This window comes from Rhipicephalus sanguineus, chromosome 11 (assembly GCF_013339695.2).
Source record: "Rhipicephalus sanguineus isolate Rsan-2018 chromosome 11, BIME_Rsan_1.4, whole genome shotgun sequence".
Lineage (NCBI taxonomy): Eukaryota > Metazoa > Arthropoda > Arachnida > Ixodida > Ixodidae > Rhipicephalus > Rhipicephalus sanguineus.
Window position 1 is genome coordinate 51,282,908 of NC_051186.1, and position 20,717 is coordinate 51,303,624.

Consider the following 20,717-nt stretch of genomic DNA (forward strand, 5'->3'; position numbering starts at 1 on the left):
GCAACGATGCGAATGCGCAGACTGGTATGCATGCACGTTTTCATTATTTCGTTTATTCTAAACGTAACATAAAGAGAAATTAATGTTCAGATAAATACGGGGAGCAAATTCCCATCCTCCACATTACATGTGCCATACTTGAACGATATACAGTGCATAAAGATATTTCATCTGAAACAAAATACCCTGAATATGACTATACAATTATGGTTGGAAAAGAATATGTGCTTTGTTTGTGCGTGTGTGTTCATTCTCTCGATTTTCTGACGTTCTGCGGCGCAGCTTATGAACATTTCACAACCGTTTTTCATATATACTATATGCTCTTCATGTCACGTACCCGACTTGAATGCAATTTTTAAAAATTATTTGAGGGTTCGAACACAACTCGGCGTATAACATGAGAGTTCATCAGTGAATCGACGATAGTACAACTGAATATATCATCGACGCGATTAACGGTCCCGAGTTTAGAATCTATAGCGCGTGACAAAACGAATCTATAGAAATGAAATAGACCGTGCAGGGTGCATATAGACTCACCGGTTCTTTGCGGCCGCCGCCCTGTCCCTCTGGCGCCGGTTCTTGAACCAGTTGCCCACCTGGGTAGGCGTCAGCCCCGTAGCTTGCGCCAGCTCCCGCTTCTTGGTCGGGTTCGGGTACGGGTCCTGGAGGTACCACTCCCGGAGCAGCGACCGGGTGCGCTCCTTGAAGCAGTGCGTCTTCTGCTCGCCGTCCCAGATGGTGCGCGGCAGCGGGAACTTCTTGCGCACCCGGTACTTGTCCACGGGTCCCAGAGGCCTGCCGCGCAGCTTCTCGGCTTCTTGGTAGTGCGCCTCGAGCCACATAGCCTGCAGCTTGGCGTGCGAGCCTCTGGCGAACCGGTGGCCCTCCAGGATCCGGTAGAGCTCGCGGAAGTTGCCCGCGTGGAAGGCTACCAGCGCCCGGGCGCGCAGCACCGCCTCGCTCTTGTTCAGCTCGGCGCAGTTTGGGTGCGCCACGGGCAGCGACCACAGGAAGCGGCCCAGACGCTCAACGTCGCCGCTCTCCTCGAGCGTCTCGCACACGGCCGCCACTTGGCCCACGGAGAAGTTGAGGGTGGGAAGCATCAGCATCGGCGGCGGCGCAGCGGCCGACGCGGGAAATACGGCCGCAGGAGCGGGCGCGGGCCCCAGCGCCATCGCCCACAACACGAAACACACTGATCTACAAGTTCACTGCGGAAAAACAAACACGTCGACTGCTCCAGAGAGGGGAGTAGCCAGATCGTTGGCTACTCTCGGGAGCGGCAGAGTCAGCGTCGTCTGCTCTCGATGGCTACTCGCGCGCGGCGCACACCAAGTCAACGACGTCGTCTGCTTCTAGTGAAGATCAGGAGGAGCACAGAATCACCGTGCGTCGTCGCCTGCTCCAGAGAGGGGGTAGCCTAGCCGTTGGCTATACAGGGGAGCAGCAGAGTCAGCGCATCGTCTGCACTTGATGACTACTCGAGGAGTGGCGCGCACGAGTCAATGACGTCGTCTGATTCTTGCGCGGATCGGGAGCTGCACAGAATCACGGTGCGTCGTCGTCTGCTCCCGGATTGCTGTGGAGCGATGCATTCCAGACGATATAGCCAGCCGGCAGTAGTAGCGCTACTCTGGAGCGGTACATGGAGTCTCACTCACTGCGAAAGGCGTCGTTTGCTACGAGAGTGAGCAGACGGGACTAAAAACCAAACGGCGGCTCACTCACTCACTCGCGGAATGCGCAGCGCGCGCGCGCGCGTGCACACAGTGTGCGTTGTCGAACCGACTGGAGGAGTCCGAGGCGGCTCAGTTGCGGAATCGACGGCGCGGAGGGAACCATACTTTTTTTTTTCTTTACGGGCGGGGCCAATCAGCTCATGGCCGGCTCGACGCGCAGGCGGCCCGCTCGCTGGCTCGCGCTCCACTGTGCCGGCGATGATAGGGCCGGGCTTGGGGGTAGGCGAGCCGGCTCATCGAGGCATCGGTGGCGCCGCCCCTCTCCTCTGGCTGAGTCGCGTACAACCGGCGTCGCCGTGGATACCGGCCCCCCTCCTCCTTCTACCGCCAATGGCATATCACACTGCGTAGCGAGATGACCCCCCTCCGGTATACCTTCTTTCCACGCGTCTCTCTTTCCAGCGCTGCCGAACCGGCGTGCGCCCTCCCCGAGGTAACACAGACCGCTGCCTCGCAAACTGCCGCGCCGTAGCCGTTCCGTACCGGAATGCGAGATGCGTACTGCGCCTGCGCGATGCGGTGTTCTGCGCGCGTGCGCAGAAGAGGCCGGCGATGCTCCGCTCTTCGTTTTCGATGAGGCGCGCGCAACATGAGAGCAGACGGCTCAGAGCCGGCGGCCAGTGTGGGTCACGCGTGTCGTGCTTCGCGTTCGCTGCCATGTTTCTGTATGTGGCGCCTGGCCTCTCTAATGTGTGAAGAGAAGCGCTCGCCTAACAGCTCCCTGCCTGTGGCGTTACTGTGCTCCACGAGAAAAGAACAGGTAAGCGACGGTTTGTGAACAATATTCCCGATATGGAGTCTCTTGAGCTGACTCTTTCCTAATGGTATCAAGGGAACGGAAGGCCAGCACTGCTTCTGACAGACTACAGATCATTCCATTAAGGACGCCAGTTCTTCGTATCAAAATGTGCCTCATAATTAATGTTAAAAAGTTCATTTCTCAATGGAACCTTACAGGCATATGTTTTAAGAAGGCGTGGCCGTTTTAATTATTCGTCCACTTCGCTAGCGAAGCTTAGTAGTAACGTAACCTCAGTGCCCGATGGTGGCTTGCGCAAAAGACCTCACTTGAAGCGTTCCATGGCGCACCTTGTTCTCACCTTGACTATTGTAACTAGCATCTTTCTAGTTTATCAAAGTGTGTCTTCACGCATGGTTTTGGTAACCACGTTGTGGCATGGTGAACGCGCTAGCGGATAGGCTTCCTAGCAGTGAATGAAGTTCATGTAGGATCTTGTTTGAGCTCGTTGAAGTTTTTCCGTATGGGACCTCTGAAAGTTTTCTCAAAACGTCTGTGTACAGCGTACCGCCAACTGCAGAAGTAGGCTAACCGTGGGATAGAACGGCTCGCCGTGGGGTAAAAAAAGTTCGTTATTCTAGTACACAGCCTCCCTAGCCAGCTTGGCAGCTAGTACTTGTATATAGCATGTAACATTGCACATGAGAGTAGCACATGTACTACTTTCGCGTGTTTTATATGTGGTCACAACATATTCATCTTAACATCAAGAGTTTTCACTTGTGTGGTCTATATTCTGTTGCCGAGTGTATACACGGAATGGATTGTGTAGATTTCATTAGAATGTGTCTAACAAGAGAAACGAGCCCCTCGAACTATTCCCCTTCTTTCGTTCTTGTACATACCAGTCACATATAGAGAAAGAATACTAATACAACATTATTGATTGTGACGTAATGCGGCTAATGTTTCAAGAGCGCGAGCAGATATATACCGGTAAATACCAATGTTGGTCATCGTCTTGCTCGGGCAATTCATTTCGTTTACATCGGTTGTGACATGTGTGTAGAATTCTTACAGCAAGGAAAGCAAATACTTGAGATAATCTTGCCACTGAGCGCTCGATTACACCGTATATTTTATTTATTTTTATTTATAGAATACTCGAGGCCCTAGCAGGAGTGGATACAAATAAATTTGACTAATACATTTCACATGATATACAGTTAGATCAACACAAAAATGCCAAGCACTGGAATAGAAAAAAAAAATAGAAACTAAAATAGGGTGCTCATATGCGCCTATAAGTTCTACAATAGATACCAACACAGCCGAATACAACAACTCTCTAAGCAACTATATATTAGATTAGGCTAGTATGGAATGAGACAAATACTGCATAGAAGCGAGGAACCAATGTCCAAATAGTGGTTCTCTCGCTTGAAGCTAATAAGCCATATCGGACATCTTCCACGAGCAATACAGCGTCTTTTCATGTAGTTTTCCGTCATTTTCGAAAGCGTTGAACAGGCATGCGTATACCAAAGGGTCGTTATGTAAACAGAACATGAAATGAGGACAATCTATAGATACGTTTAAGGTCCATATATGTTATCTTTCGTTTCACTATTTGTTTTAAGCGGGGAAGTGGGTTTTTAAAACTCATCAAGATTCCCTTTACCAAATTTAATGAAACTGCACAGCCTTGCTTAGTTTTCCTTGCTGATTCCAAATATGCAATTATTCTTCAAATATGTCAATTAGTTCCGAAGTTAATTAAAATTAATTAGCATTGTTTCCGGGAACAATGGAGCAAGAACTACTCATCGAAATCTTGCTTTAGGCACATAGCCGGATACTGGGAAACATAAGCTTCACAGGGGTAGGAATACTTTTTTGATGTGCGAACTATTAAGAATTATACAGCATATCAAAGCTTTCTGTTCAAGATGTGGCTAGGTAGTTTAATGCACGGACAATTGAAAAAACATTAAAACTGAAATTCAAAAGTCTCCTGCTACCCCTGTGGGCAACACTCATGTAGCTCAGTAGTACAACAAGAATTACAATTCTAGGTGCTCTGATTACTGAAAGACCACTCCCGAAAGGTAGCAAGGAGTAAAAAACTCAGGTTTTGAGAAAATGCAGAAAAGCAAATAATGCCGATTTTGAACCTCATGCAACACAAAATGTTAAATTTTTTTTTTTGTTAGATGATCAGTAGCCACCAGGGATATAACCTGCATGAGTACTGCTGCAGCATGCATCATTCAACAGCCTCATAGCATCAACAGCTCCATTTTCGTGCTGTTTTTTTCATTTAGAATGTAGCCTGTTTATGCGGTATAAATTGACGCTGTGGCCGAAATATCAATCCAAGGTGTAAGAAACTTGATCAGTACTTGCGGCAATGCCTGTATCTTACAAAATTGCTGTTTAAAAAAAAAACTGATTTTTTTCATGATTTTACATCTTGAAAGACCAGTGTCCCCCCTTAAACGAGGCGACAGAGGTGTATACTTTGATAAGCTGAAGATGATATTCCGTATAACTGATCACCTGTAATAATATATTCCAAGCGCTGAATAATAATTATTGCAAAGAGATCAAATCAGAGCATATACAAGCTGTATCATACAACATGCTTGAGAAGAAACCTATTCACAAGCTTGGCGACGTTAACACAGAAATGACTCGTTATGAACAGCTCTTGTGAAGTTATTTTTAATAACAGAAAGCTGTGGTCAAAGAAACAGTAAGAGATCCAATAACCACAACGAGTGGTCAGGCGATAAACGAGGCTAACATCTCCGGGGAACAATTGATATCTATCTTTATATGTAAACGTGCATAAGCTTAAAAAAATAAATAAATGAGAAATCGACTGGTGTTAATCATCATATAATCAATGCGAATATGAATGAAGACGACTCCACGACAACTAGACTGTTGCGGAAGCTGGCGATGCGTCTTAACGTGTTAGTTTGCTCGAAGAAGATTCCTAAGGAAACCATCAACGTTGAGGAAAGCGCGCCAAGCGTCCGAACGCGTTTGCTTGCACGCGGTGCAATCTTTGAAATGGTGCTTTGTTCCTTCTGATGCGCCTGGTGTAGTGGTCACATTAATCATGAGACTTCCTTACTGTGCAGGGCCGAGTTCGAATCCCGCCATCAGAATATTGAACGTGTATGTTTACCACGCGGTATATAAGTAAACGCTGACGTTTTTTTGTGTCCGTGTACGACGTCACACCGGAAGGTCGATCGCCTAACCGTATCCAGAATCAGTCGTCATAACCGACGAAATGCAATTCGCGTATAAAAGAGAAAATAACATAACAGATGTATTATACCGACCTCCAGCAACTCTATACGTCAGGGATAACGGATTTGTGTAATATCTTAATCCTTTCTACGGAAGATACGAACCTCTGGTCGAAGTCATGACACTTTTTAAGTGTTCATTCCATCTGTCATGCCGCCTTCAATAATGATAAGTCTAACATGAGTATCAGCACAAGTTCTGTATATGCAATTACCATATGTCGTATGAACACTTTGCGAATAGCGGCCCAGCTGCTTGCTGGCATTTCTTCGTTATAATTAATAAGCAGAATGTGGTAAATAATTCTTAATAAGTTGTTTTTCAACCCGTTAATTTTCTTTGGATTTTTCCTTGGATTTTCCAGCGATGATAGGCATCCACACATTTCGCGCGAGCGTGCGCATGCTACAGTTAGCTATGCTATATATGTGGTTTTGCCTGCGTTAATATCATCATCAAGGCGCTCGAAGAAGAAGAGGAAAAAGACTTCTCTTTCGCGCGAGCTGCGCCGGTAGCGGTCGCGTCTGAAACTAAGGTTATGCTTACGACGCGGGACTTTGCCCCAGCTTAAGAACCTGGCGAGCCAGCTCCTAATATGATTATGAGGCACTCCGTATACATGGAGGGCTCCGCAAATTTCGACTGCCTGCTGCTCTTTAACGTGCACTGGCATCGCACAGTACGCGAGCCTCTAGCATTTCGCCTCCATCAAAATGTGACCGCTGTGGCCGGGATCGAACCCGCGACCTTCGGGTCAGCAGCCGAGCACAAAATAGAGTACAGGCTTGCCGTTTGTGGCGAACGGACATGCGTAATTAAGACGCGCCTAGAGTATGAACCGCATGTCATAGCTGCATGTATAAAGGCCGCTGAAGCGCATTAAGAAGTGCACCTCGAACACAGCGTTGCAATGTTTAAAAAGAAAGCAGATTGTGCGTACACACACTGCACGTTTCTTAAACTTCTTCGGCTAAGACGAGCCTCACTACTCCGTCCGAATTTCCCGATATAAGGAACGTTCGCGAAGCACTGAATAGACGGCAACATTTTACAGCTTACACCACACACACACACCATATATCCATATATATATATATATATATATATATATACACACACACACACACACACACACACACACACACACACACACTGCCACGACAGTATGACGGGTGATCCTGTTTGTTCAAAATGACATACTACTGAAAAGTATTGTTAAAGCAAAATCAGATAAAACGAAGCTGACATTGAAGTGAAAGTTACACGTATACCCTTGATTCATCAACTAAGGATTGATCTTAATTATATTTTATTTAGTCATCACCACACGCCTTGTATTCATATCGCTGTTTCGGCACGTATAAAGCTTTAGAGCTTAATATAAATTAGCATGCCGTTAGCATGCAGACCAGCGACTATAGCAATGACCGCTGGGATGCGCGTCCAGTATGCACGCGACGCGCGCTACAAATTAAGAGGTGTCCATCGCACGTTCTGAAAATAGGTCGAATACACATCTTCGGGCAATATAATTGTGGTCATACACAATGGGCGTTCTCCGCTGTTCGCATTTCGGTTATATAGACATTGCAAATGTGCACATGATGTACACTGAACCGTCCACTGTTGACGAGAGCTACATTCTGTCATATTCTACATTTGATTACGCCGCCGACAGATAGAAGTGTACAAAAGCTAGATTGTAGATACATCTCGAATGCTTTCCCTGCTATACGTGCGCCCGCAGAGCGTGCGTCTAGGACCGTACGCATATTGCATCGTACCCATTCTGCACTGATAGCCCGCGTATTACACTGTATCATATATAGATGTATTAAAAAAAAGAAATATATGTTATTTAGGAGATGTCAGCGCTGTTCTATAGCACCGGCTACTCCATTTCACCGATAATTATATTTGTGAAAGTCACAGAAATGAAAAAAAAAACATAAAAAGCACCCATAGTTCATGTAAGTTTGTTCTGTTCTAACATGTTTACTTTAAAGAAGTTGATGTTTATATCATCTCGCCTACTCCATTTCTAGAGGTCCTGCAGCTCAAGAAAAAAAAAAAGATCAGTCAAACCGCAAAATTTATCACATATTCACGAAGTCCATTCACGTATACCGCCGACAGGTCTTCGTTATGCTGCAGCGTGAGTCCCTCATGCCATCTCTGCAGAGGTACACGCAACTACACATGTGTGATAAGCTACGGAGCAATATTATTACTTACCGTAGTTGGGATCGGAGCAGTGGAATGGCAACGCCGAGGAGAGCGAGGTGTCAAACACAGCGCCATGTTCGTTGTGTCTGTGTGCAAATAATTGAACGTATCGATTATCGAAGCAAATAGTTGTCCTATGCCACATTCGGTATTCCGATCGAACAGACGCCATTGGCACACACTAATGTATATTTCCATGATGGTGAATCACTATAGAAAGACCGGAGACTCTTGAAGAACACGGGACAAGGCGCTATTAGCTACTGAAGGTTTTATTTTGAAACAACGCCCCCATATAGATAAAATAAATGTACGTCATGGTTAAAAACCAGAAATAACCGCATGATCACAAAAGGAACAAACAAGAGATAAAAACCGCGCATGCGCTCTTGTTTGTTTGTTTCTTTTGTGATCACGCAGTTGTTTCTGGCTTTTAACCATGACGTACATTTATTTTATATATATGGGGGCGTTGTTTCAAAATAAAACTTTCAGTTGCTAGTAGCGCCGTGTCCTGCGTTGTTCAAAAGTCTCCGTTTTTTCTAGTGATTCACCATGATGAACGTTCACCTACACGCCCAACTGGCAGTCATTCTAAATGTATACTTACAATGGCTTACAAATATTTCAAATCGTCAACTGTTGTCAAATAAACCCTCATACCTGGTGCAAATATACAACGCAAGTTATCCCTGAGGGCGTGCATTCTTATAGACTATATTCTACGGATGAGTTTCAGAGCCGCCATACTGGGCTAACCTTGCCGTTTTATATATTTAACAACTAAACGGACATCGTTATACAGTTGACGTATACAGGCGAAAGCGGTTGGTTGGCGCATTCGGCGTTTCGTGACCTTACATTAATTCATGTCGCGATATACAAAAAATATGGCAGCTTCAAGCTAATGGTGCCAAGCGTGAAGGAAGAGCGTATCTGGGTGACATTCCCTGTTTGTCTATTTTTTCTTTCTTGACTTTCTTTCTCCTTCTCTCTGTTTCTTGTATCTGTTTCTTTTTCTATTTCTTTCTTGCTCTCTGTTTTTTTCTATCTGTTTTTCGTGTCGGCGTCTTTCTATCTCTTTCAATGTCTTTCTGTTTCTCTCTCTCTCTCTCTCTCTTTTCTCTTTCCTTCTATCTCTTTCTTTCTCTCATTCGCATGTTTCACGTGATGCGTTTCGAAGAACAGAGTTCTCGTTTAACGCTCGCACTTGCTGTACTATAGTCAGGCTTGCCCAATTCCTGTGGCTCATATACTCTCAAGCTCTCATGTTTCATGGATATATATATATATATATATATATCCATGAAACATGAGAGCTTGCTTATGCAGTGCAGCAGGTTACACGTCGTTCGATGAGCCCCCGACTTTAAAACCACGCTGCATGGATATAGGGAACGATTATGCGCACTATGTCCGAAGAGTCGTCCGCATGCGGAGAATCAGCTTATTGGTTCTTGAGGCTGAATTTCCGGCTTTAACGCACTGCAGAAGTATAAAAGCTGGGATGTGAAGTTAGTTTTGTACGAATTGCAAAAAACTTCTCTTCAATATTGAAAATGCACCGTCGACTCGATTTGAACTAAGCACTGTTCAATTGGTTCTCATGCGTCAATATTCCCACTTCCCCATTTCGATCAATGCGTCGTTAATTGACCCATACGCTTCTCACAAGACTAAGTACCAAAGATTATTGACGCTACAATTTTGTATCCTGTTTCTTTTTTGTCTGTTGAAATGAGTATAGGTAGCGACTCAGTTAGCATGGAGCTGGAAACCTGGTTGGCCTCAGCACGCGATGGCTAATTAATCGGAAGCTGTTTTTATGGCGCTCACGTCGCAAGTTAATCGATTTCAGGGACCACGGAGAAGGGTGCGGGTGCAGCAGGGTGGCTTGACTGTAAACGCAATTTGCCACGTTAACAATACTTCGCGAGTCCAGAGCCTCGTGACGTCATCTAGTCGTATAGATTGCTGTTTTTTTACATTCAAAGCAAGTAGTTGTCGATGTCGCGAGATGCTTCGTTCTGAGCTACATTTGCAGTTTATATTGGTGTGTCTGCGGATGTGTATTATATTTGCAGTTGACGTGATGTGTCTGTGTGTGTCCATCCCAACAGGTCTCACAAGTTATGTCGCCTTCAAAATATTCTGTCATTACTTCAAACGACTTGGCAAATTCTATGCTTTTTTCAACGTATCATTCCAGCCACACGGTGAATCAACTACACTGTTAATCAGGTCCTGGCTAAATGCTGGCTATATCCAGGAAACTAGACGAAAGACGTCCGGTTTCCCGGTTATATCTAGCACTTTAAGCGGCACCTGATTAAGAGTGTATAAGAGCCTAACGTTATTCGCTCAATGGTATGTTTACTGGTTTTTCTTTGCATTTGTGTTGCAGGCACACCAACCTGAAGGAAGCAACACTCTGCGAATTAGATGTGGTGCCACACTACGAGCTATACGCTTATCAGAAGGTATAAAACGCTGATCGCACAGCGTGGTCACGAATAAATATTCTTAACTTGTCTGTCTCGTTCATTTATTTCCTGGTATTTTCGTGCACAGCCTCGATACAACTCATATTCGCAGATTTTTGAAAACATATAGCCGGTGGCGCCAGACATTAAAGCGTTGTAATGTCTGTATAGTTCGGCGGAAGCTTGTTTGCTTGCTTGTTCCTTGATTCTTGGCTCTCACGCCCACTACGGGGGATTGGCTATGAAACTAGCGGGTAATATAAAGGGAAAACGTTTTCATTTGAGACTACTGATGAACAATAAAGAGAGATAATAAAATGAGAGAAAGGCAGGGAGCTAAACCAGAATTCTAGCATTCGGATGGAAAGAGGAGAGAAAAGCAGACACGCCTATAGGGCATGAACAAAAATTGTAGTCACTAGTTTATATAGCAGTAAAGATAAGCTCTAATACAATAATATGAAATGCAATAAACTAGTCAGGTGAATTCCGAAGTAGTAAATTTTGATTGGGAATAATATTAACGAGGAATTATTATTGTGTCACTGAGACAATCGCACATGGCCAGGCAGACGCTCCTGTTGCTGTAGGCCAGAGAAGACGCAAAAAAAAATAATATTTTGAGAATTCAGAGTAATTTTTGAGTTTCGGAATAAAATTTCAAGCTGCTTTTTCCTGCGACTACTTGATATTCGAGCGACCGACGTATTGAGAGGGACATCTTCCTCCCTGTTTGCTTGCCCTTTAGAGGGGCCCTGCCACACTTTTCTTAGTTATAATGGAATTGTCTCACTACTAGCGCATGACGTTTCACGAATCACATGCCGCAAAATTTTTGGAATCCGTCAAGTACGAGCGGAATTACAGGGATTTGTCGCATGCTCCAAGCGCTTTCTCTCTCCTCTCGTACCAAGCGCGTTGAAAGCTACGCAGGGACGGGGATGACAAGGGGACAAGAGATGCGTCCCTTCATTAGCGCGCATCACGACCTTGAGCACCTTCCTTTTTTTTTTTTTTTCTTCGAGCGCGCGGCTTACTGTCAGTCTGATCGCGAGCGAGCGTGGGCACGTGGCGGCATCCCGCGGCTGCCACGGTAACTACGCAGCTCAAATAAGTCAATGGCCGCGGACTTTGGTATACGGCGCAGAAAATTGGGTATACGGCATCATTTGTAGAGAGAAGAGGGAGCGATTTATAGCTGACTTTGACAAATAATTTTGAATTCCAGGTCGCGTGCAGTGCTATAATATTTGGCTCGTGTGTTCTCGGGAGCCTCGACTACCGATCGGCAGCGTTTTCTGACCATGCTAAAAATGTGTTGCGCAGGGCCCCTTTAAAGCGCAGCTGTAAATAGCCCACCTCCTTGCATTTGGACCATCCGTCCCCGAACAAAAACAAACAAACAAAAAAACCCACGTGACCTCCTTCGAGCAGGCGATGACGTCACATAGCGACTTCACAGATCATATTTCTTTGTGCCGTCGTCATGACGTCACATTATGTCACCAATTGACATCGTGGATCGATCGCAGGTGCGCCGATCCCGGGAGCCTGTGCAACACCAAAGTCAGGTGAAGAAAGCTTCAGTGGAGCGGTACGCATTTCGCACGTGTTTCGCCACGTGAGTCGAGTCTAGGCGCTGCGTTGGCGTGGTCGTGCTTCGCAAGTGCGGGTCGACCGCGCATTGTGAGGATGCCCTATAGGAGCAGCGCGTTTACAGCAGCGTGCACCGGAGTCAGCTCTGTTGGTCGCCCACATTCGCAGAGTGGAATGGCTCCAACTTTTATCGTTTAACACGCACGCAGAAGGAAAGTATGTTTCATTAATATGTGCTCTACCATGCAATCCTGTGTTTCATTCTTAAATCCCAGCTCAGTACCTGATGCCAAAACCGGGGGTGCCAAGCAATTGCGTCTGAGGAGACGCCGATTTTCGGATAACTGAGCAAGTCAACCACTTTTCGTCGCACGTCAGCCGGAAGCCCAGGAGCCAAGCAGAGCCTGCATTACTACAAAGCTCGCTGTTCTCTAGCAACAGGTAGCGGGAAAGAATACGACCGCCACAAAGCAGTGGAGCCTTGCAATGCTCCCCTTGCACTGCATACAGAGTTAGAACAATGCTGACACGGATTTCGTTACTTCATTATATAAAATTAGGCGTGGCTTTGCCATCGCAAACACCAATGAGCAGCGGAGCTGAGGGGAAGCCACAGCAAAGTTGTGCGAATCAAGGCGAATAGCGCGGTTTAGCCAAGCAGGATCAAAAGTTAAGCAAGGTTCCTCCTCTCCCTCGCCTCACACATTCCTTGACGTGACACTCCATCGCTCTACTATGATTTACCCTTGCGCTATCCCTTCCTCCAACCCTTTCGCTTTCCCTTGCCATCGCCCTTTCCCCTTACATTTCTCTTTCCTTCACCCTTGCTATGCTTATGCTTTCCCTCTCGCTATACACTTGCCTCCTCTCCCGACTTTCTATGCCGCGAACATCGCTGCTTACAGAGCAAGCTTGACTTTAACACCTCCGCTCTGTTAAACTGCGAGATTGTTCATTCTATTACGCAAAGCTATATTACGTCAACCTGAAAGAACGGCGAACGGTAAGCGCAACGAGACTTTGATTTGTTTCTGTGCGTTCTCCCCGTGTATGCTGAAAACCACAGGCTTTCATTCATTACGTCTAGGCGCTCGATAGAAACCCTTATATTCACGCTGTCCGAGACACTGCTTGCTCTCTCCCTCCGTATATATATATATATATATATATATATATATATATATATATATATATATATATATATGCATCAGGCCCCTAGCCAGGGGACGGCCCTAGGGGCCCGGGCCCCCCCGAAATTTGGTGAAGTAGGTGTTTTTACCAAAAATAAATAGTAAAAATAGGCGTTTTCCTCAAATCGTCATGGTTTTCAGCAAGAGTCGCCCCCCCCCCCCTGAAAAATATGCCTGGCTACGGGCCTGATATGCATATATATATATATATATATATATATATATAAGAAGAGAGAGAGAGAGAGGATCTTTGTCGCTATATATATAAGTGGCGTATAGCCAACGCGTGATTTAGCTACCGCCTATGGACACCATGCGTGGTGTCCATCACGTACAGTGCAGATCAAAAGTTCACAGACCACTATTTCGTGTATTCCATATGGCGGCGTACGTTCTCTCTCCTTGAGCAGACTAAACTATATAGTCTGATGTTTGTGGCTGCTGTCCGGAGGAAACCAACGCGTGGGGTTGGTGGGGGCTTGGAAACCACATGCTGGCGGAATACTCGCGAACCTCCCGCCATCTGGCGTATGTTTACTACAACTGTACGTTCCACTCTCGCCAAAGCGGGAACACTGTTGTACGAGGCTGGCTCAACTCAACATGCCTCAGGGTTGTTCAAGCGAAGCTGGTCACGAGTTACAGATTACGGTGGCGGCGGCGGCGGCGGCGGCGGCGTAGTAGCGAGAAACCCGGCGCCGGCAAGTGTACGGAAATGCGGCCCTGGAGACGTATTTGTATGCGCCGTTTTGTTATTGGAAAAATAACTGGTGCTCTCACAAATCTTGCGGCCTTGTCGGCGATCGGCCGCTTCCGATTTTCTTTTTTTCATGGTGACATATACAGATTGTCTTTGCCATACATTGTCCCGTTTTGTTTTGTTTTCTCCCTTGAACAATGCACCGTCACGAACAAACTAAAACTCGAACAATAAATTGCAACGTATAGTAGGTTTCGCGAGTCATAAATCGAGAGGAGGAGGATGAGAATGAGAGAGAGGAAAGACAGGGATATTAACCAGTTTGGCATAAGCAGTATGCTACCCTGCACAGGGATAAGGGATGGGGGAGATTGATAGAAGAGCAAAGAAAGAAAGAAAGAGAGGGGAACGCACACACGCACACACAACTTCACAGCGCAGAGCGGCAGTCTTGTGCGGTATGCGGCATCATTAAGAGTCTACAGCCGCTCGTGCAAGTCTGTTGTCCTTGGGAATTTGAGCAATGCCTTGGTTGTTCGAATTCTCGATGACTTTTCAGGATGACATTGGAGAGGAGAATCCCGGATCACCAATAACGCGGTTGCCAAGGTTGGCTTAGACCTCAAGGTAGGGTCGCAAACCGAAAGCATGCCTACATGAAGCGCACTGGATATTGCCAATCAGTTCTGCGGAATCCCGCAAGGTGGTAGAGGAGTCAAGAAACGCAAATTGACAAACACCCGCCTGTAGAATGAGGCTACAAAGTAATCCATACGAATTCGTCAGAAAGAAAGCGTCTTACTTGCCGAAAAATTCATCCGGGTCCGGGGATCGAACCCAGGACCAACGCCTAATCCGTATAGATGCTGCAAACGGGTGCATGAAGCGCGCTGTTTCGATTGTCGACGAAGGTCTAAGCAGCTTCCGCATAAAGCGTCGCGTTCCTATAGCATGCGCTGTAAAACGAAGTGTAGAAGAAGCCGAGGGCGAGACCCAGCCACTCTTTCCGTATCCCAACATGCCCCGCGGTCAAGAGAGTTGGTGAAACAGACTCACAGCCTATCAAAACACAGGTTCGCTCTTCGCATGCGGACGCACGCGGGGCATGCCGCAAAAGCGCTCAGTGAACCACCGCGACAAGGGCTCCACGACTTAACACGTAGGCGGGTGTCAGTCGAGGTTCAAGAATTGCTCGAGTGAACAAGTAGCAGCCCCCTTTGTTCCCCTCTTTCCACCTGGAAAGAGAGACGCAGAGAAAAAAAAAGAGAAAGTAAATCGTGCGCGGTGTTTCAGGAAAGGAACGGCGCCAGCAGCTCCATCTATAGATCGTGTCATAACCGACGCCTCGGGCGATGAGCGGCGAGCCACTGTTTTATTTATGGGGGCCGGCGACGGATATCTCCGTCGAGAGCAGCGCCCCATGCGGTGCGAGTTGTCGTACTGGAGTGGAAGTGCGCGCGCACGGACGATTTGGGATGTGCGGGTAGTGCTTAAAGAAGTCACCGTTTTTTCAACTGGGGTCAATTATGCAATGTCCTAGACATGACGCCGATTAGAAAGCTAAGCGAACAAAGGACCCATCCCAAACCCCCTGCAAAAGACCAATCCCAAACTCCCTGCAGATTGGCGGCCAATTCCTCAAGAAGTACTGTAGTAGTGTACGAAGCATTTTATGCAGTAAGGCGTAGTTGAAGGAGTTCACATGTATCATTTCGTGACTTCGATAACAGAGTGGCTATCCAATATTATCTTTCAGTGCTCCCGTAGCCCGAACATTGGAAGCAAATGACTGAAACGAGGAAGACCATGGATATTTACAATTGTTGAAGAAAGAAATAATGAAAGAAAAATAATGGAAAAGAAATAAGACACGAAAGTCTAATACGATAACACAAGAGGTGGCGATTTACCAACTGAAGCCTTAGTTGGTTTCCTGAGGACAAAGACATACCGGAGCGAACATGGGCAACAAGGTAAGACATCTGTCTGTTAGAACAATAGAGAGTTTTAGTTAGTCCGCAAACTTGTTTGCGTTAGCGATATAGCCGATATCGTAGCCGTAATCATGACAGGCCGGATAGGTGGCGTCACCTGGCGGGGCCGAAATGAACCAGGCAAGCATAGAACTGTTATTGCAAAAGCCCAGCGCAATGCGCATTATCCTTCTCTGCTGGTGTGACCCTCGGCAGCGGCCTAATACCGAATGAGTTGCATTTTTAAATTTCTATTCTTCAAGGACACAAGGCGCGGGCAAACAAAACATGCCTATAATAGTGGTTGCACGAAGAGTCACAAGATGTCAGTGCAGCTGTTCGGTAAACCGGTATTCCGTAAACCCCTTTAAGTATACCAGCTGGTATACCGGAGAAGTTAAAGACCTCTAATCTCAACGGAAACCACTAAAAATGTACTAGTGGAATGCGCGGGGTCTTCATCCAAGATCATCCGCAGAAGGTTTTCATCCGTACAAGGTGTTTATGTTTCAGTAGCAGCGGGTTTCAAAGTGAATGGAAGTGTTTAACTGTTCAGCTGTTGAATGAGAAGAAACACAGGGACAAACAACAAAGAACAGGGAAGAGACAGATTTATATAGAGCGGGAATCGTAATATATGAGCAGATAACAGCTATTCACAGAGCGTGTATGAGATGAGACGTATATGATGCACGAGATGAATAAAATAGACGCATGAGGTTATATGTATTCATAGAGTATAGTGAGGAGAAAATAAAATTTTAAAGCAAGAGAAATATACGTCAATCTTATCTCTGAAAATTTATGTCCAGCAGCTCGAGCGAAATAGATGGAACAACACCTCACTGTAAAGAAAAAGTTAACAAGAAAGTCGAAAAAAAAAAAAATCATGGGCTCCCTTATACATTCGCCTAGGTCAACACGAAGTCAGAAGCCTTCTTCAATTTTTTCTTCTCATCCGATGTATTGATCCCTCCCCGTCCACTCCTCTGAAAGCTTTCTGCACCTCACCTGGTTTTGCACTGCCTCCGTGCACGGAGGCAGTGCACGTCGAAGGTGCACGGTCGAAGGTGGGCCGAACATGTTCGGCCCACCTTCGACCAGGCGCCGACGCCACGTGGCGTCACGTCACGTGTTGTCATAGTGATGTCATATGGTGACGTTATCACGTGATTTTTTTACATCACTCGTGTTGACGTTGCCAACCACGGTAAATTTTCGCGCTTGATGAGGCGTCTAAGGCTGTCGCTTTAAAGCAAGCCTCGATGTCGCTACTGGCTACTTCTACGTTTCAAAGGGTAAGGCAATAAATATAGTAATCATCATCATTACAGTATTACGCAAACGTTATGCTAGACGTATCTATAAAAAAATTCTAGTTATATTAGTAAACACACTGCCACTCTGTCACGACGCATCTATCCTTTCGAAACGGACAGAGCGATCTAAAAAAATAAGCAAAAAAGCCGTATGACAAAGGCGAGAGAGCCCGCTGCACGGTCGGGTGGTGTCGGCGACACGTCGCAACGATCGAGAATTCCGCCTAGCGGCGATGGTGTCAACTACACTGCGTGTCAACTCTCTCCCAAGAGAGAAAAGAGCGAGACACGTTGGAAACGATCAAAAATGCTGCACGAACCGCCGTGGGCGCCAGGTTGTGAACACCGATACGCGCATACTGATGCAGATACAACAGGGCTCTCGTCCCGCATAACACCCTCCCCGTTCCCGCGTGGTAATACGCGCTCCCGCGTGGTAATACATGCGAGGCCAGCGCCACCGCGCGGACGTGTACCTCATACACACCTGCGGCGCGAGCGATGCGGTCGATTTCGTCGCGCCGTTCGCCCGAGGCTGAAAATGATAATGATGCGACGCCGGGCGCGCTCCGGTGAAACTCCATTGTTCGACGCCGGCGGTGTTACTCTTTTGTTTCTTTAGCTATACCGCTTTTTCATCCGCGCCGCTTCTCGATAAGCGAGCTGTCAACACGTACAACGTTAAATACTGCACACGTATACGTCTATTCATGCGTGTATGCATATATGGGCTTTTATAAGCTTCCTCACTGCGGACTAGATGTAATAGACGCAGGAAAAGGACGGCGAAGTTTTTTCAAATTCGTGTTAAATGAATGTTTTCGGCTGGTGGACGAGCCGAAAACGCTAAAATATGCATGTTCAATAAAGTTTGCCGTAATTTTCGTGCGTATCTATCTATCTATCTATCTATCTATCTATCTATCTATCTATCTATCTATCTATCTATCTATCTATCTATCTATCTATCTATCTATCTATCTATCTATCTATCTATCTATCTATCTATCTAAGAAAAGATCGAGTAAAAAGGGCGTCTTTTTGTCCCACAACAATAATCGTCATCTGGCTTGCTTGCGTTTCCTTTCTTGAAAACTCGGCGCTGGCCACTTTCCTGCCAAGAATACTATGTCACGCTGATAGCGCGCATGTCGTTCGTGACCGGAAAGTGCCGGGCGCGCGGCGATAGTGCAAGGAAACGAAGGCAAAATAAATGACGATTATTGTTGTGGGACAAAAAGACGCCCTTTTTACTCGATCTTTTCTTAGAGTCTATCTATCTATCTATCTATCTATCTATCTATCTATCTATCTATCTATCTATCTATCTATCTATCTATCTATCTATCTATCTATCTATCTATCTATCTATCTATCTATCTATCTATCTATCTATCTATCTATCTATCTATTACATGAGAACAGTCATACCCAAGCCAATAGACAGCAATGAGGGAAATTACTAAAATTTCACTAAACTGATTTACAGGAATGATTCAAAGAGCAAATATCAGCTGTCACAAGTTTAATGTCATGTGAATATATGTTCATACCCATTGATTTAATTAAATGTGCTGCTTGCATTCCAAGTTGTTGAAACGCTACAAAAAGTAGCAAATTGTTCTATTTCTATCATGTCGTGCTTGCTTTGTTATGAAGTAATTTCTAGAGGAGGTTCCATTGCAGATTGGACCATGTACATAAACACTTCGAGAACTTCGTTACTGCCTGAAAAAAAAAATTCTGATTCCGAAACATAAGAGGCAGGAAAAAGACCAACTCGCTGCAACTGCACGGAGTTCGAGAGGTCGATATACCATGCTCTCGTATTTCGCGTGCAGACTGAGCTACCGGAACGCACTATTCCCGGCTACATTTTTGGGGTGTGCATTTATGTGTGCTGGAACTGATTCTGGGTGTGCATATACCAATGGCCACGAAGCTGCGTCCAGAACCATGATGCAGCTTATCTGTGTCCCATAGGTTGGAGCAATCCACGTACTTCTCTCCAGCTGTACTTATATAACTATAGTTGACACGATAAAAAGGTGTACAGCCGTTCTGGATGACGTTGGACGAAACAGCGACTGGAAGACGCGGCAGTGTGTCGTCCTAGTCAGTCACAGCAGCAACAATGTCCAACTCCAGCGTTTTAGTTGCGTAGCGTTGGCGATCCGCCCATATACAGCATGCGGAGCTCGGCAAGGCGCACTTATTAATTACAATAGCGATTAACAAAAAAATTGGACCATCTCCCAGAAGGGAACCCTGATGGGATGCGAAGCAGCAGCGTTGCGCACGGGTGGCGTCACAGGTTGAACGGCGCTAACGCGGGTGCTGCGGTGAGCGCTGGAAGATTCGTTTGAAGCGAAACTCGGTGTAGCGTTTACTGGTGTAAACGTTTGTTTGAAACGCAGACACGGGAGGCGAGCGGGCGTTGGAGCCGGCAGCTGCGGGCGCTCCGGCGGGTGAGGGAGAGAGTGACGTACGCGCGCACCTGCGAGGGAAGCGTGCGAGGGGAGCATGACGTCAACGCCCAGCTGCGGCGTGACCTACTTGGCACCGCTCCAACACCTGCGCCGAGGGAAGCGCGCTGCCTCGCGTTTGTGCGGACGGAGGGACAGCGTTACACAGGCTAGTCAAAGAGCTGCTTCGCATCTAAAAAATTACAGCATATCCACGGGTGAATGATGAAGAGCTTGGGCGAAGCTCCTGAAGCAATCATGGTCTCGGGATTCGCTTCTCGTTGAGCCCATTTCGCAGCGGCGTCCTTGGCGCGCACCGTCACGGGATCCGCCTGGCTGTCGCCAAGCGAGCGCCCGCCGCTGCGCATCGTTCATGCTCCGCCAACGATTCGACACGTACGGCGACGATCCAGGAGAATGAGAGAGGCGCTCGCTCCCCGCGCATTTCCGCGCAGCCCCGCGCAGCAGCCAATCGGAGAGCAGCGGCACTTCCATCGCCATCTAGTGTCGATTCACACAAGCGCCATATTGCACACAATTCTATTGGACCAACGCCATCTAAGAAATGAGACGACAAATGGTGATGACGACACAGATTGTGTACAGCGCCATCTAGAATATCGTCCCTGAACTGCAGTTTGTATGTGATGATGATGATGATGATGATGTCTGTGGTCTTCCCCTTTATACCGGGGGGGCACCTTTTAGTGTCCTGACCGGAACGAAAAACAAATAAAATAAAAAAAGAGAGAAACAAAGAAAAATCACACCAGGTCCATGAACATCACAATTGCTCACTGTCTCCCTGACCACCACTGCAGAAGCCTTGCTTTTGTTATTGCTGTCGCTGCCAGGGGGTGCACGTTGGTATCGCGGCTGCCGCTTTCACCCGATGCGCCACAGTCTTTCACAAAGCCGAGTGCCTCCGGTAGTGTGGCGCCATCTGTCTGACGAGGC

The 20,717-nt window shown here is 46.6% G+C and overlaps 1 protein-coding gene across 1 annotated transcript in view; it reads right to left on the reverse strand.

Annotated features, from left to right (window-relative positions):
* LOC119373560 (homeobox protein SIX6) overlaps positions 1 to 2,010 on the reverse strand; it is a 67,085-nt gene extending 65,075 nt beyond the window's left edge. The window contains exon 1 of the mRNA XM_037643622.2: positions 544 to 2,010. Within this exon, the coding sequence (XP_037499550.2) occupies positions 544 to 1,181 (638 nt within the window). The 5' untranslated portion in view covers positions 1,182 to 2,010. The remainder of the gene's footprint in view (positions 1 to 543) is intronic.
* Between the last annotated feature and the right edge of the window lie 18,707 nt (positions 2,011 to 20,717).